The sequence below is a fragment of the Benincasa hispida genome, chromosome 10 (genome assembly GCF_027475165.1).
Source record: "Benincasa hispida cultivar pf3 chromosome 10, pf3_genome.v1.1, whole genome shotgun sequence".
In the NCBI taxonomy this organism is placed as follows: Eukaryota; Viridiplantae; Streptophyta; class Magnoliopsida; order Cucurbitales; family Cucurbitaceae; genus Benincasa; species Benincasa hispida.
The window spans coordinates 36,600,654-36,619,494 of record NC_143487.1 but is presented as its reverse complement, the minus strand read 5'-3'; the positions used below and the strand labels follow the sequence as shown (position 1 = coordinate 36,619,494).

The following is an 18,841-nucleotide window of genomic DNA, read 5'->3' as shown; positions in this document are numbered from 1 at the left end:
TGCCAATAATAGGTATTTTAACAGAGAATCACAAAATATTAACAAATCATTGTTATATCTAATAGTTTCTTTGAGCAATAAGCCAAGAGTTTCCACGGTTTCATACAAATAATATTCATGTATTCATTAATATGAAGATTGGTAACTTCATTTAATAATATTATCCATTATTGTTTCATTGACAACATTTCTTTCATTATTGGACGTGGTCTACACTTGGCTATCAACGGTTGAGCTTTGGGCATAGTCAGTCCTTCACCTTCTGTCATATCCACCAATGAATTGCTGAGTCTCTGCCACTCAAAGCATTGAATCAAGGACGCCAAAGTCAAGGCAAGTACACGTTGTGCCATTCCCATTCCAGGGCAAGCTCTCCTCCCTAACCCAAATGGTATTAGTTTGCACGAATCAACTCCAACAGCATTCTCATATCTTTCTGGCTTGAAACTGGCAGCATCTTCCCATAGGCTCAAGTCTCTATGTATAGCCCAAGCATTGATTAATACAATTGTGTCACGTGGTACATCGTAGCCTCCTATTTTGCAGTCTTCAGATGCACAATGTGGCACAAGCAGAGGAGCCGCTGGGTTCAACCGTAGGGTCTCGGTGATTATTCCTTGTAGATAATTCAAACTCGACAAATCAGCTTCGTTAACTAAACCCTCTTGCCCAATGACACTATCTATCTCATCTCTAGCTTTCTTCAATACCTCTGGATTATTGAGTAGTTCAGATAGTGCCCATTCTAAAGTCACGGCTGCTGTGTCAACTCCTGCTAAGAATACTACCTGAAAGAATAAACCACTTTTAATTTCTTGTACAAAAAGAGATGATGGATATTAGTGAGGATTAATGATAATGATTATATAAAGGATAAATATTAATCACTCCTAAACTTTAGGAATTGTATCAATTTAAACTTTGAAATGATAATTATATCGACTTAAACACAAAATTTGTGTAATTGCATCAATTTAATTACACCGTTTCTTTAGATTTAGTTTGAAAATTATCATGTAAAACATATAATTATATCAATTACACTTCTAAATTGTTAGAAGTTAATCAATCCCTTTATTCAAATTATATTTGATTTAAACATTTTCTATGCATCAAATCTAATGACTCATTTTTTCAATGTGATATTTGAAAAAAAATCTACATACTTGTAAATATGGACAATTTTTTCAAATATAATATAATCTTAATAAGGATTCTAAATTGATGTACTTATAGCAATTTAGAAATTTAATTGAAACAATCTTATGTTTCGTACGTATATAAATTTGATAAGTTCACAAACGCTCAGGGTTAAAATTCCTAGCCAGGGGAAGTTGAAGGCAAGAAGAGGATCAGATAATATAGAGGTCAAAGAAATAGAGAGCACATACAAAAGAAGATCAAATGTTATTTGATCACTCAATTTTTGTTTGTTTAATTTATTCCTTAATTCTTTGGTGTTGTTGAGAAGGGAAATTAAATCCTTAAATAATAAATCTTGAAAAGGGAACACCCAAAGTTTTCAAGCTGACAACAAAGGAGGGAGGAAAAAAAAATAAAGAAACAAGAAACAAAAAACAATGTCAAATTATTGGTTTAGTGGTTGAGTTTTTTGGGTCTTGCATCTAATTGGGATTCTATGAGATGGTTGACTTTTCTTTTTGAAATTTTTCTAGAGAGAGCAATAAATTCATCATGCAAATCATATTATGAAATAGAGAAAAAATAAACTTAATTTTTAAAAACCAAAAACTAAAATCAAAATGGTTATCAAACGAGCACTTAACAAATGAAGCCTAAATGATTATCGAATTGAGCTAAATGGTTACTAAGCCTGGATCCCTACAAACTTATGTTTTAAAAGATTAAACTAACTTGCGATGAGGATTTTCCATAGGAAAACAAAATAAAAATGGGGAAATTGAACTTGATGTTGTAATTAGAAAGAAAAACATACCTGTACGAGGCCTTTGATAACTTGGTCACTATAATATTCAGGATCGGTGTTTTGCAAGCGAAGTAAATGGTGAATCATAGTGTTTCCATCATCTTCTTGATTCCTAATCTCATCAACTAATTCTTGAAGAAGTTCATCTGCCCTTCTTCCAAGCTTATCTAACTTTTTATTGAAATCAGTTGGATCAATCCGACCCCATAAGGGTATGAAGTCTCCTGGATTGGTTGAAACACCATATTTCATCATTTGTGTTATCATTTCTCTGAACTTGTTAGAATATCCCTCATCTTCCAACACATTATTATTCTCTTCACAAAACTTATTTCCACCCACCATTCTCATTACAATATTGAATGTAAGATCCAACAACATAGGCTCCAATTCCACTACCCTAAACTCATCTTCCAACCCATGATTATTACCACATAATTTACGCAGTAACCGTTTGACTTCATGTTCTCGAATCCTCGAGAATGAATTAAGGCGAGTTGTCGAGAAAATCTCGAGGGTGCTAATACGTCGGAGGTTTCGCCAGTGTTCACCATAAGGGGAGACCACTAAGGTGGTATTGTTGTATGCTAAGTACTTTCCCGTCTCCAAATATGGTCGATTTGCAAGAATGATGTCATTCTTTGTAAAACATTCTTGGACGGCAGAAGGAGAAGATACGATTACAACGAGACGGGAACCGAATTTGAGAGAGAAGACTCGACCGTACTTTTGGGAGAGATTTTGAAATGTTCTGTGGACAGGATGTTTGAGAAGATGGAGATGGCCTATGAATGGAAGACAAAAGAGTGGGGTTGGCGGGAGGTTTAAGCGATTAGGTTTAGGTAAAAAGGAGTAGCCAAGTAGAAGACAGACAAGAGAGAGCAAAATCCAAGTCAAGAGATCAAAATCCATGCTGTACTAAATGCTTTCCATAACCCAACTTCAATCCAACTTTAATAGAGGAAATGCTCTAATAAATAAATGCCTTTGAAGTTGTTAAAACTACTCAATAGTGGTTTGATGAATTAATTTCAACAATGAATAAGATATGTTTTATTTATTATTTAAATATGTGTTTGATTTAACTTTTCAAGTATTTAATTTTAAAAATAAGTAATTTTAGAAAAAATTGAAGTGTTCAACCGCTCAAAATAGTTTTAAAAATACTTTCAAAGTATACTTTAAACAATTTTTATCAAAATAATTTAAATAAAAATTACTTTTTTGAAAAAAAAATGTTTTCTTTAATCAATCCTATTGTTTGACATTCTCAAGAAACTTCTGGGAAGCTTCCTTAGTTTCAATTTTTTTTTTTTTCATTTCTTTAATGGTTATATTTTGAATCATAAAAAATGATACAGCTAGGCTTTATTTAATTTGCAAGTTGAAGAAAAAAACAAATCTGACTAAATATAATTTATAGGATTATTATTTGTTTTTGGTGACACAACACCCATAATAAAGAATTTGGATTGAGAGACGAGGTATTTACTTGGTTGAAAATAAACTAAAATTTGTTTTATTTTATTTTATTTTTTAAAGATTGTGAAACAATTTCATTACTTCTCGTATTTTTCTTATTTTTTTTTTGGGAGATTTTCAAAAATAGAGAAATAAGAAAATCTATTTACATAAAATAGAAAAATTTAATAGTCTTTCCCCTTCTTCGTCTTCACCTTTCTTTGTCTTCCCCCTTCTCCTTCTTCTCCTTTTCTTTCTTCTACTCCTCCTTCTCCTCTTTCTCCTCCTCCTCCTCCCCCTCCTTCTTCTTCTTCAGTCAGGTCTTGGTCTCTCTCTCTAACTCATACATTCCAGTGTCCAACAACCACCACATTCATGTCCAATTGTCGATCCACCACTATTTGGGTCTACATTGTAGATCTGGTTGTACGTTACCGTTGGTGAGCAAATTTTTCTCTCTCTACCTGATTCACTCTCTCTCTTTCTCTAACTCTAGGATCCGTGCATCCATTCCTCATTGTCGTCATCACTAGAGCTCGTCAAATTTTTGGTCGTTAGGGGTAACATTTTGGGCTTTTGGGTTAATTTTGTTTGGTTCTTGAACATCCATTAAGTTTTGGTATTAAAGTTGATTTATCCATGAAGTTGGATGCTAGATTTGAGTTTTGTTACTTTTAGATAGTTGTGATAGACATTATTATCAATATCTATCACAGATAGACGCTAATAGACTTCTATTAGCGTTTATCAGTGATACAAGTTTTTACAAATTTATCAATGATAGATGTTGATAGAAGATCACGATTCAAAGATACTTGTTTAATGTTAATCATAATTGCAGTTTTTTTGTTTATATTCCAGTCGAATGTTACTTATGAAGATCACGATTTTATATGGGAGTATGTGGGACGACAAGAAATGATATAACAACTTTAATATTGCTTGTTTGCATGTTTCGGTTGATTCCAATCTTCGATAGTTCACAGAGGTTATTGCAAGGAATTCACATATTTGGGGTAATCAAGTTATAACCGGTTATCTATGTATAGCTCTAGATCAAGTCAGTTGCATATGATTAGGAATTCAGAAGACAAGAATATTTTTTGGTGTCTTTCAATTGTTGCTAGCAATATGTCCGATGATATTTGCATAGTTGTGGAATGGGGTGAGGGTGACAATGAGGTGGATTCAAATATAGGGTCTATGCATGACAGTTACAGTCACGTACTGAATTAGTCCAACAGTAGTAAGATAGAGTGTAGGTTCGTTGATTTGGTTGATGTTGATGCCATGTTAGAAGATGTTGTATTTAAAGAAGGTCATGTTTTTCACAAAAGTTGATACAAATTAAGAAAGTAATAAACATTTTTGCCTTGAAATGCAATTTTTAGTTGAAAACTGTGAAGTCTAGTCGTACGTGGCTAGTAATGAGGTGCAAAGAGGATGGTTGCAATTGGTTTCTTCGGACATCACTGGTTGCTAAAGGTCAAATGTGGATTATTTGTTAATTTGTGGACAAACATGTATGTTCAATAGATGTTGTCAAAAGTGATCATAGGCAAGAAACATGATTCATTGTAAGTGAGTGTGTTAAATCTATTTTAAAAATGAATGATAAGATCTGATGTTGTCCAATTGATATCATTGCCTACATGAGCAGGAAACATGGAGTTAGCATTAGCTACGAAAAAGGTTGGAAAGGGTATGAAATTGCATTAAGATCGATACGAGGGTCAGCGGAGGATTCGTATGCCCTGATCCTTACTTTTTCAGCTGCTTTGATTGAAAAAAAATCCATGTGTGAAATTACCTTTTAATATACATTTTCATTGTATTTATTTTGAAATTACTAAATCCTATACTGGGACTTGTACTAATTATCAATTTCCTCAGAGACATATACAACACAAGAAGTGGATAATGATTGTAGGTTTAGATTCTTTTTCATGGCTTTAGCTGTCTGTATTAATGCATGGAAACATTGTATCATTTCAGTTGATGGTGCACATCTAAAGAATAAGTACTTTGGCATTATACTTTCAACATGCACACTGGATAGGAATTCAAAAATTGTTCCTTTTGCATTTGCTATAGTTGATTCAGAGAATGATTGCTTATGGGAGTGGTTCTTCCACAATTTGAAGGTTGCGTTTGGTGAGTCAGATGATCTTGTTATAGTATCTGATAAACATCCTAGCATAGCTAAAGGCATTAGAAGTGTGTATGTTGCTATTGAGCATGGCTTGTGTATATACAATCTACTCAAAATCATTAAGGATAGGCATAAATCGAAATTGTTAGACCACCCGTTTGATTTATATGCAAGGGTGTACATAATTACAAATTTTGAATTTTACATGAGGCAATTGGAAGGAATAGTTTCGTTGGTTAGGACTGAGTTTGAAGAGGTTTGCCTTTCTAGGTGGGTGAGGGCATTCTTTACTAGGAGGAGGTATGGATTGATGACGACCAATATTTTTGAGAGCATAAATTCAAATTTAAAAGCTGCTCAAGAGCTTCCTATCATCTCCTTGCTTGAGTTCGTACATTCAATGATTCAAAGATGGTTCTACAAATGTCATCATTTCCTAGCTTCCAATGGACCAATTTATCTCCTTTGGCTGAGGGTGTTATTTGATCCGCATTGATTGAGAGTCGCACTATGGACGTGAGTTATTTTTTGAGTACTGTGTATTTGTTCTTATTAACAATTATTTTGTATGTGCTATTAAAGTTCCGTATGTTGTTTTTACAGTTGTATCCTATAAATGAGTATGAATTCGAGGTTCATGATCGAACAAAACTGTTGCAAAATCGACAATTAAAGAGCACAAAAAGGAACGTGGAGTAGGGGAGATCGACACACAGATATACGTTGTTCACTAACAGTGTGTTAGCTACGTCCATGAGCAGAGGGAGAACAATATTATTTCGAGAGAATATTTTCAAAATTACATCAAGAACGGCGCATCTAAGTTAGAGAATTTATATATCGCACTGCTCTAAACCTATGGTCAAAATCGTAAATAAATGCAAATAAATAAATATGCTGAATACAAAATCTGAATAGGTTGTTCGAAGCGCCAGGAAACAGATTCAAGGAATTTCAACAAAAACATCTTCAAATCAACATTCTTCATCAAACATGCACATGTAGAAGATGAGATATGGACATGATTCCTTGCTTTCATGCATGTGTTGCCTTATGTTGTAGGAACCTTGACTTGCAATCATATGCGCATGAATTTTACCGGATTTCTACATTAGACCAAGTTTATAGTTTGAGTGTGTACCCTATTGGTGGTGTTGATCAGCTTATTTCAATGGTTTCTCCAGATGGAGATGGGATTCTCCTGCCCAATTCTAAACGCCCGGTTGGAAGACATAAGAAAAAGAGGTTGTTATCTCGTAGGGAGAAAGAACTAAGAAACAGGTACAGATGTTGTGGTTTAAGAGGTCATAATTCTAAAACATGCAAAATTCCATTTTCTAGTTAGCTGGTCTTGTCCAGTTGGTTATGTAAAAATCATTTGGTTCATGTTCAATAGATTCTTCTATTTTTATTTATTAGATGAAAAAAAATTTATTTGTTTTTATTTGTGTCTGACGAATGTCCAGTTTAAAACATTGGTTATGTTAATAACATTTATATATATGTTTTATAGGGTGCATCTGAGGTGGAGCATGTGGAGCAATTACATTGTATCTACTATTCTTGTGTCATTTCCTACCAGGTAGCAGAAAGTTTTGTTCTTCCCTTATGCATCGTTTTCTAAGTTTGGTTATGGTTGGTTCATTGGCATTATATCTCCATCCCGATTAATAAGAAAAAATGTGTATCATCTATGTTGTTTTTCTTGGTTTTGTTTGCCAAAAAGATTCTGGCAAATCTCGAGAATAAAGCATTGGTTATATTAATAATATGTATATGATTGTATATGTTGCATCACAGTTGGAGCCTGGAGAGCAAATACATGATATCTACTACCTTGGTGTTCCCATCAGTAGGTAATAGTAAATTTTTGTAGGTTCGATTATGGTTGGTTCAATTGGTATTGTAACTCCACGCCAATTTATTATAAATATCATGTATCATCTATGTTTTTTTTTTTTTTTTTTTTTTTGGGGGGGGGGGGGGGGGTATGGTGCCCAATAGTTTCTTACAAATGTCTATTTTAAAACATGGTCTATTGTGGGCTAAATTTGTGTAGGAACATTTTTTAGCTGTAAAGGTGTTATTTAATATAAAGAAACTCTTATACAAGAGTACCTCTGAGCTGAAGCAGATCTTTCCAAAGATATTGTGACAGAAATACCATATTAACATTCAAACAAACAGATATGCATCAAACTACTGAATTACTAGCATGCTAAGAGATAAAACAACACGAGAACAAGCGAACTTACTAATTGAAGACTCTCTTCAGTAGAAATCTCGCTCTCTCCATGAACAGATGCTCTCGCTATCACTAAAATGACAAGCTATTGTTCAGCAGTACTTTGGTCGTCTACCACGAACAGAGACCACACGAACAGACGAAGAATGGGGACGACACCACCATTTGGAACCCTTAGTATTCTCGGAGTGAGAATCCAAAGAGTGGGCTCTATTCGGATTTGGTAGATGGGAGGAGGAAATGAGATCGTATACAACGATCAAGCAAGTGGGAGAAAGTTATATCTATCGTATAGACAAAGTGCTTGATCGTTTAGGTGAGGTACACAATCGTATAGGAAAAGGTAAGCGATCGTCTATACGATCCTTTAGTAAAGCTTGGGCGCTAACCGATCGATTAGCAAAAGGTAGGCGATCTATTAGTAAAATGTGAGCTATCGTATAGTCTCTCAATTTACTAAGCGATAGAATGCAAACACTTTGTGAGCAATTAACCGTGTTCTTTTTAAAATGAAAACCATTTTCATTTTATTCTTCAGTTCCGAAAACCGAATGGAACCTCCCACTAACGCATAGTGACGGAGAAAAAGACGAACAATTATCCCATAATTTCCAAATTAATAATAATAAATATAATCATATTATATTCATTAACCTATAGTTTAATATCATATATCAAACATAGTGTTTTCTCTTCCACTAGATATAAATCATATTTATATCTATTTTCCTCCGAATAATGTATCTCATACATAAAGTCTACCATATCATATATAATTAACTAGTTTAATTATATTATATATAATTGAATTTCCTCTTGTAAATTTGAACATTTCAAGCTGACCGAAAAAATTATTCTCAACTTGAATCCAAGCTACCAAGGGGATCTTATGAACCTATGGCTCGAAGCTTTAACAGTACGTGAATAGCTGACTAAACTGATTAGCCATGAGATCCACCATCTGTTAACTGCCAGACATTCCACTAAAGACCGATAGCTGAACTCTTCATGCCACAGATATATTTCTGTGTCCAACGGATATAACCAATGATTAGTATGATAACCCTTCAGAGATGCTCGTTAGTACAGCTAGGCCAATTTACAGTTTTTCCCCTATAGTTACATCTTACTCCTTAAATACCACTGATCCCTCTAATGAACAATACAACATAGTCTTACTATGTGTGGAAACCTCTCGGGCCATGAGAAGGTGTGTGGCGCCACATCGTTCAAGTTCTGGGATCAACCCTTAAGAGAGCAATCTATCTACTTACCCCTGCTTCGGGGAAGGAGTGAATTCCATCTTGTGTAACTGAGTTCTCATCTCCCAAATCAGACAAATCTCTAACGTAGTAAGTTTGAGTCGGCGACCTGGCTACTTGCACTCATGCAAATCAAAGGACCGCCCTCAATGGCAGGAGTTCCCAACTCACTCAGGATTGAGGTCATGTTACCTATGGTCATACTAGTGAAGTGAAGTCTCTGTCATGAACGATGTTATATAATGAGACGTTAACACTTCGTGGTCAGGTTTTATACAAACTCTTTGTATAGGAAGCCGCCACTTGCATGTCCCCACACAAATGATCAGGATCAGACCATCTATAGCATGTCACAACACTTGTAACTATTCCACAAAGCGGGCCGCATCCATAGTGTTATCAGGATAAGGTTTTCCTCCTATATCCATATACTACAGACCATTTTGGTTATCACTTAAGACATGATTCACTTGTATGTCACCACATACATACTTAAGTTACATAATGACAACCAGGGATTTTAGGTTTTCGGTTTGTGGTAAAGCAAATAAAATATCCAATGTGTAAAGTCAAGCAGTGAAGAAAATATCATATATTATACATCACAAGCGTTCGTACAAATTTTGTTTACAAACTATAGGATACGAGACTTTAAGGGATCATCCCTAACAATCTCCCACTTGTCCTAAAGCAAGTGGAGCGTATAATAAAACTGTACAAAACTATAAACTAAGGCACTAAGGCCCAATATAATAAAATCTCCCACTTGCCCTAGTCTAGCCGCAGGCGGTCCTGTAAACCCATGCTCTGAAGGTAACCCTCAAACACTACAGCTGTGAGAGCCTTCGTAAACGGGTCAACAACGTTATGCTCCAAAGTGATCTTCGTGACGATCACGACCCTTCGATGCACTATCTCGCAGATCAGGTGATACTTCCACTCTATGTGTTTGTTGTTCCTGTGACTCCTGGGCTCCTTGGAGTTCGCCACAACACCATTATTATCGCAATAGAGGGTGATGGACCTAGACATATCTGGAATAACTATCAACTCTGTCATGAGCTTTCGGAGCCAAACGACCTCCTTAGCAACTTCATAAGTTGTTATGTACTCGGCCTCCATCGTGGAGTCGGCGATGCACCCCTACCTAGTGCTTCGCCACACTACAACTCCTCCATTAAGAGTAAAAACTGACCCTTAAGTGGACTTGTGAGAGTCTTTATCAGTCTAAAAGTCAAAATCTGTGTATCTAGTAAGGATCAAATCCCTAGATCCATACACGAGCATGTAGTCCCTCATTTTTCGAAGATACTTGAAAATGTTCTTAACTCTGGTCCAGTGACCCTGGCCTGGGTTAGACAACCTACTGACTATTCCCACTGTGTAGCAGATATCTGGCCTAGTATAGAGCATCGCATACATCAAACTGCAAATGACAGATGCATATGGGACCCGTCTCATTTCCTCAAGCTCTTGAGGTGTCTTAGCACACATGTCCTTAGATATAGTGACTCCATGCTTGAACGGCAATAGGCCTTTTTTGAAGTCCTACATCGAGTACTTGAGCAACATTTTGTCAATATACGATGCCTGAGATAACGCTAGCACTTTTTTCTTACGATCTCGAAAGATCTGTATACCCAGAACAAACTAAGCCTCTCCCAAATATTTCATTTAGAATTGGGTCGCTAACTAGTTCTTAACTGCAGTCAGTAGACCTATCATTCCCAATAAGTAGAATATCGTCTTCATACAACACTAAGAAAACTACCGAACCGTTGACGATCTTCTAGTACACACAAGGTTCATCAACATTTTGGACAAAGTCATACTATTTGATCTCAGTATCAAACCATATGTTCCAAGATCGAGACACCTATTTCAGCCCATAAATGGACTAATTCAGTTTGCAAATTTTTTGCTCTTGACCTTGGGCAATGAATCCCTCGGGCTACACCATGTAAATGGTCTCCTCAATATTGTCATTCAGAAAGGCCGTCTTGATGTCCATTTTCCAAATCTCATAATTATAATAAGTGATAATGGATAAGAGGATGTGAATCGACTTTAACATGTCAACAGACGAGAAAGTCTCCTCATAGTCGTCTCCCTCCACCTGGGTATAACCCTTTGTCACAAGTCAAGCCTTGAAGGTTTGCACCTTCCCATTAGCACCTTGTTTCCTCTTATAGATACATTTACAACCTATAGGTCTTACCCCATCATGTTGATCTACAAGATCCCATATTGAGTTAAAGTACATCGACTCCATCTCGAGATCCATGGCTTTGACCCATTCATCCCAATCTATATCCTCCATGGCCTTCTGATAAGACAACAGATCCTCAATGTCGCCATCTGCTACCATAGCTAGAATTTCCGTGAAACCCAGATAACGAACGGGTGGGTTCGTAACCTTCCCACTGCATCGAGGTTCCCTTAACTCTTGAGGTGGAACCGACCTACCAGATGAACTATCATCAACAACTCTTGCTGATGAAGCAGGCCCTTCAACAACCCTTGTTGAAGTTTCGATAGTTTCGTTGGAAAGCTCAAGTAACACGACTTTACTATATGGACTGTGCTCCCTAATATGATCTTCCTCCAGGAAAGTAGCGTTCATGGAAAGAAACACCCTATTTTTTGATAGATCATAAAAATAACCCTCTCGTGTACCTTTGGGGTAGTCTATAAAGAGGCATAACCTCGACCATAGTTTCAACTTCTTGGGATTAGTCTCAAGCACATGTGCTAGGCAACCCAAAATGTGGAAGCGATGTAAACTAGCTTTACGCCTGTTTCACAACTGCAGAGGTGTTCTTACAACACTCTTGGAAGGAACACGGTTGAGTATGTATACCGTAGTCTCCACTGCAAAACCCCAAAACGAGTCCGGTAAGTAAGCATAACTCATCATCGAACGAACCATGTCCAACAAGGTTTTGTTTCTCCTCTTCGCTACACCATTCTACTGAGGTGTACTCGGCGTTGAGAGCTGGAAAACAATTCCATGTCCTATCAAATAGTCCTGGAATCTCGAATCCAAAAACTTCTACCTCGATCTGATCGAAGTCTTTTAATCCATCTATCTAATGCATTTTCAACTTCAGCCTTGAGTTCTTTGAACTTTTCAAAGGATTCAGACTTCCGTTACATCAGATAAACATACCCATACCTAGAGTAATCATCAGTAAAACTGATAAACAACTCATAGCCTCCTCGAGCTCGCCATTCATAAAACCACAAAGGTCAAAATGTATTAACTAAAGAGACTGTTTGGCTCGATAAACTTTTCTAGTAAAAGGTCTTTTAGTCATCTTACCCTTAAGGCAAGATTCACACACTAGTAAAGAATTTTCTTCTAACTAACTTAGAAGGCAATTCTTCATCAATCTCTCAATCTTATTGAGATTGATGTGCCCTAATCAAAGGTGTCAAAGTTGAGCATTTTTTTTTGGAGAAATTCGTTGACGTTTAGATTGAGAAACAACAGATTTAAACATCTTTATGTTATGGAGGGAACTTAAGGCTAACGGTCTTAGCACATACAAGTTTTTTTCCATTTTAGCTGTATAAATCTTAATACCATCCTTATGAATAAACACTTTATCCACATCAAAAGAAAGAGTGTATTTATATTGCAACAGGCACTTTACATAAATTAAGTTTCTTTTTAATTTAGGAACTACATATACATCTTTTAAAATAAGAAACCTATTATGTAAAGTTAACTGGATGCCTCTCACTGCCACAGCTGAGACGAAATGTCCGGTGCCTACTCGGATCGTCATCTCATCAGCCTCCAGCTATCGCCAGGATCTAATCCCCTGAAAAGAAGAACAAACGTGATTAATGGCACCCAAATCAATTCTCCAGGCAGAATCATGATTCTCCACTAAATAAGTTTCTAGCACAAGTAAATCATGTTTACCTTTTTCTGTCTTGGTCTTAGCTTTGGCTGCCTTCGTTTCCTTCAGCCAACGAGGACAATTCCTCTTCCAGTGTTCGTCCTGGTTGCAGTGGAAACATTTTCCTTTTTCAACTGGTGGCAGACGCCTCATCAGGGCGACAAGTGGTGGGTTAGCAGACGCTTTCCTTTTTCCTTTACCACCCTTCTTCTTCTTCCCCTTTCTAGAGTTAGAAGTAAAAGGTGTAGACTTCGTCCCTGAGGTCGAACCTTGATGGAACATTTTAGCAGGCGAAGAAATATTTGCGATGACCGTGCGCCCTATCACAAGTTTTCTTGCGCTCACGCCAAGTATAATGTGAACGCAAGTTTCTCGGGTGATCCGAGGTCGAACTCAGGGACTTGTAGCTATATGTATGCGGTAATATGCATGCAGTAGTTTAAATAAAAAAATGGAAGGGAGGTTGCTAAGTTAACCGTACTCCTACTCCTATCTAACAGACAACGCAATGAGAATATGCATGAGAGGTAGAGATACGACAACACTTGACATGAAAAAATGAATGAGAAAATAGATAAAATGTGGAGATGATTTCATTGCAATACTTAAGAGTGACCGTAAGGGCAAGCAAGCCATGTGATCATGCTACACACACTAGAATCCTAATTCTAAGACGTATGTGGTGGGTATGCATAAGTGTCGAGATAACCGCATACATCCACCATATCCTACTTTCTGGACGCATGCAATATCTTATCCGTAGGGTGCATACGCTGTGTGAAAACAAATGAAGCTTATTTCTATGTTCCCCATTCTTGCTTATGCATTCCAATCAGCTCTCTCGAGTCTTAGATTTGGGTTTTAGACTACTCTCTCAAATATGCCTAAATGAATGATGCACTCATAAAACAAGGTAACCGCATGAACTTGGTTGATGCAGAATTATTCCTATCTCTAGTGAAAAACTCATACATTGCTTAATGCGACCAACCACTTACTCTCTCGGGCAGTTTGTTGTCGCTGACTTTACTTATAAACAAGTGTTGCGTCCGCCTATAGACAGGCGTTGCTACAACTTCGAACTAAGCAAATAAGGTTTTCTCACACACCCACGCAACGCACACCTTTCGGTGGTTTGCTACATGCTTCATATCTCTAATCCACATGACTAAGTATGCGATAATCTAGCAATCTCACCAAGTGATGCAATGAAAGTTAAAGATGCTAAGCAAAGAAGATGGAGATGGAATCGAAGGAAACATAGAAATGTATTGAAAACAAAATGTATTAATTCCTTAATTACAAAATGTCATACAATACAATATAAGAACAGAAAGGAAAATGAAATGACCAGCTGGAAGCAAAGACTTGCTTCCAGCGGATGTGTGTCAAGGCTGCCGGTGGTGCCATGGATGGGCGGAGGAGTTGACTCTCTCGAGATCTAGCTCCGGTCGAAGGCTTCTGTCGTCACTCGGAATGGATGAAGGGGGTGAAGAACTCTCAAGCATCTTCTCACACATTTTTTCTAGATCACGAGGAAAATCCTCGGAATGCAGGGGTAATCCCCGGACCAGTTGGAATTCTGCTCATCGGCTTCTTTATATAGAGCTTGGATCGCCGACAGCATTAATGAACTGCTCTGATTCTCACATTCGACGCGTTTAGTCCTTTCTAACCTCTACTATCAACGACGTGGTAAGTTAAATGTCAACATCATCTTTTGATTTTCTTGAGGTAGATGCGTTGATGCGTTCATTCCACTCACCTTGCGTTGATTCCTCTATTATGTGTTGTCGCATAGCCGCAATCATTTAATGACCACATTCGCTTAATATCACAACTCTACACGATGACCGCAATTACATGACGAGCGCAACTCCCATGCAATGGACGCATACGGCTTATTACCGCAACATCCATGCGTTGATCGATGCGTTTGCCTTTGCGATGGAGAGTTTCTCTGCATGCGGTAGTCCGATTTTCGCATTTGCGTCCATTTCTTGTTTTAGCTACAAAATTAAAATATTGAATGCATAATAACGCAAAATAACGGGTTAGCTGAGATTCAACATGCTGATCGACGCAAGCTCATTTTCTCGTGAATTTCTATCATGATTGACGCATATTCTGCCTAACAACCTTCATAATTCTAAGTAAAAGGCTTAAGATGACATGCATTTCTGCATATCATCAATACCCCTATACTAGGATGAGACATTCTCAACCATTAGGCAGAACCAACTCTTGGAACTGAACCTAATAGCCACCATTTATTTGGTCCAGAACTGTACACCCTTAACAATTTCGCGTAAGTGTGACCCCTCATTTCGGTCCCAGAGTCCCGCCCTAATGAGCCCACCGTAGGGAAGAAGAAGATTAGGACAAGAGACTAAGTAATCTTATCTTCTTATAGGAGATCAAATAAAGAAACGCGCAAAACTTCCATCCTATAAAGGGACACTCCTAGGGTGCCTCGAGGCGATGCACAGAAACTTTATCCAACCTAACAAGAGAGACCGTGCGATATACTATCGCACTTCCTACTCCCACTTAGTATGAACATTCTCTCCATCCACCTTGATATTGACCTACCCAAACATCATCCTTTAGGGGGATACTCCCAGGATGCCACAAGGCCAATAGTAGATCTCACGGTGTGGACAATAAGGAAGAAAGCAAGAGATTTAAATGAAGCATCAAATGCCCCAAGTACCTCCCACTAAATGTTCTACCTAAGGGTTCATTAACATAGACAATCCGGAAAATAACTTTTGTCTTTGAAATAAAACAAGTTCAAGTAGTCACATTAAACTCGTTAATGGAAATTCTTTAACTTGCATGCATGCATCAAATCTATCTAATTCACCTTTCTAGGTAGGTTCCCAGGTAGGAGTGTTTCGTTTCCGTCACCTTAAATACCCTAGCCTAGATAGAACCCGCCTTAAACAAAAGGTCCCTTATAGATAGTTTGCAACACTTTAACCTTTTATTAGTCAATTTAATCCTATTAAACTGATTAAAAGATTAAAGCCTAAGGTTGCTCATCATATTAGAACCGTGATCTTAGGTCTATGTCATTGAAGTTTTAAACATTTTAAAACCATGAATTAAACCCTAAGTGAGCAAGCATGCCTTTCTTATTGATTTTAGTTCTAATTTATTTTTATAAATTTTATAAAAGAAACAACTAAAACATACATTGCCACACAACGAGGTATTTATAATTCTTATAAATTTAACCTATGCTTCATGCTTCATGCAATATCCGGTCATTACTATACATAATTTTTATATACAAGTAACAACCAAGCACACATGTTTTCTATACACCCTTATACTATAACAATTATAATATAAAGATGATGCATGTCAATGCTTTATGCATGCATAAATATAACTCTTATATTATATGATTCATGAGTATGCTCTTACGTAATTTAAATCATGCTTCTCTAAATCATAATATTTGTAATAAAGAGATGATACAGGACCAATGCATCTAAGGTGGGATTTTTCTATAGGCATACCATATGACATATAAATAAAACATACATCTCATTTATAATATCACAGATTAATAAACTGGGAGGAACCACCTCTAAAACCGGAATGAAAAATTCTATTTATTACAATTTTCAACCGAGCAAACCAGTTCACAGGAAAACCGGGTCTTGAACCATCGGGCGAAGCTCCCATCATTTAGTAAACGCCTACAGGTAAACGATCGTGTAGCGCACTAGACGAAAACACGCGGATGCTAAACGATCGTTTAGACGACAACAAACCTGCGAAGCCCGATCGTCTAGACGATCGCTTAACACGTGAAAGGTAAACGATTTAATCCGCGATCGTATAGTCAGTAACTAAGCAATGAAGCTTGTTGAGCTATACGATTATCTAGTGCACGTGCGTAAAACAACTCCCGAGTATCCGATACTTAGCGATCATCTACCCCATCATCTACACGACCCGACCAATGCTTGGTCGTCTTCATCCTCGAAGAACGGCAACCCTTGCTATGAAGATTCTTCATGAACGACTCACAAACTCAAAGAAATTTGAATACAAACACGATAGCAGTTAATAATGCCCAAACACGTAGGGGCCTTTACAATTAACTCAAAATATAAAAGAATTTAACAAAACGAGGTTTCATCCCAGAAAACTCCATTAGTCCACACATCCACAAACGAATTAACGCTTAAAATAGAGAGTAGACATGCTTTTACCCATCGAGAATGTAAATGAAATTATTTGCATTAATGAATTTGGAATATTAGGAACCTAGCTCTGATACCAAATGAAGGAACTCTTATACAAGAGTACCTCTAAGCAGAAGCGAATCTTTTCAAACACATTGTGACACAACAACTACATTTACATTCAAACAAACAGATATCCATCAAACTACTAAATTACTGGCAGAGATAAAAAAACACGAGAATAAGAGAACTTACCAGTTGAAGACTCTCTTCAGTAGAAATCTCGCACTCTCCATGAACGGATGCTCTCGCTCTCGCTGGAACGGCAAGCTATCGTTCAGTAATACTTCGGTCGTCTACCACGAACGAACACCACATGTACAGACGAAGAATGGGGACGACACCACCACTTAAAACCCTTAGTATTCTTGGAGTGAGAATCCAAAGAGTGAGCTCTGTTCGGATTTGGTAGAGGGGAGGAGGAATTGAGATCGTATACAACGATCAAGCAAGTGGGAGAAAGCTAAATCTATCGTATAGACAAAGTGCTTGATCATTTAGGTGAGGTACACGATTGTCTAGGAAAAGGTAGGTGGTCGTCTATACGATCATTTAGTAAAGCTCAGGCACTAAGTGATCGTTTAGCAAAAGGTAGGCGATTGTTTAGTAGATGGCGCGCGTGTGTAAGCGATGGGGTAGTAAAATGTGAGCTATTGTATAGTCTCTCAATTCACTAAATGATAGAATGCAAACACTTCATGAGCAATTAACCGTGTTCTTTTTAAAATGAAAACCATTTTCATTTTATTCTTCAGTTACGAAAATCGAATGGAACCTCCCACCAACGCACAATTATGGAGAAAACGGCGACCAATTATCCCATAATTGCCAAATTAATAATAATAAATATAACCATATTATATTTATTAACCTATAGTTTAATATCATATATCAACCATAGTGTTTTCTCCTACACTAGATATAAATCATATTTATATTCATTTTCCTCTAAATAATGTATCTCATATATAAAGTCAATCATATCATACATAATTAACCAGTTCAATTATATCATATATAATCGAACTCCCTCTTGTCAATTTGAACATTTCAAACTGACCCAAAAAATTATTCTCAACTTGAATCCAAGCTACCAAGGGGACCTTATGGACCTATGACTCGAAGCTCTGACGGTACATGAATAGCTGACTAAGTTCTTTAGCCATGAGATCTACCATCCATTAACTGCCAGACATTCCACTAAACAACGATAGTTGGACTCTTCTTACCACAAATATATTTCTGTGTCCATCAGATATAACCAATCATTAGTACGATAACCCTTCATAGATGCTTGTAAGTACAACTGGGCTAATTTATCGTTTTGTCCCTGTAGTTACATCTAACTCCTTAAGTACTACTGATCCCTCTAATGAACAATACAACATGGTCCTACTATGTGTGGACACCTCCCAAGCCAAGAGAAGGTGTATGGCGCCATATCATTCAAACCCAGGATTAGCCCTTAAGGGAGCAATCTGTCTACTTACCTTACTTCCAAACAGGAGTGAATTCCATCTTGTGTAGCTGAGTTCTCAGCTCCCAAATCAGACGAATCCCCAAAGTGGTAGGTTTGAGTCGGCGACCTGACCACTCGCACCCA

The 18,841-nt window shown here is 37.1% G+C and overlaps 1 protein-coding gene and 1 long non-coding RNA gene across 2 annotated transcripts; one reads left to right on the top strand and one right to left on the bottom strand.

The window, feature by feature from the left end:
• Nucleotides 1-36: 36 nt before the first annotated feature.
• On the bottom strand, nt 37-2,903 carry LOC120089372 (cytochrome P450 81Q32-like). Its single transcript, XM_039046816.2, has 2 exons — nt 1,958-2,903; nt 37-788 (listed from the first exon to the last, which is right to left on the bottom strand). The coding sequence occupies exons 1-2, from the start codon at nt 2,858-2,860 to the stop codon at nt 168-170; spliced, it is 1,524 nt and encodes a 507-aa protein (XP_038902744.1). The 5' UTR covers nt 2,861-2,903; the 3' UTR covers nt 37-167.
• Nucleotides 2,904-3,637: 734 nt separating this feature from the next.
• Nucleotides 3,638-5,403, top strand: LOC150033318 (uncharacterized). The gene is made up of 2 exons (XR_016524101.1): nt 3,638-3,849; nt 5,070-5,403. It is a non-coding gene; the product is annotated as an uncharacterized LOC150033318 (long non-coding RNA).
• The last annotated feature ends 13,438 nt before the right edge of the window (nt 5,404-18,841 follow it).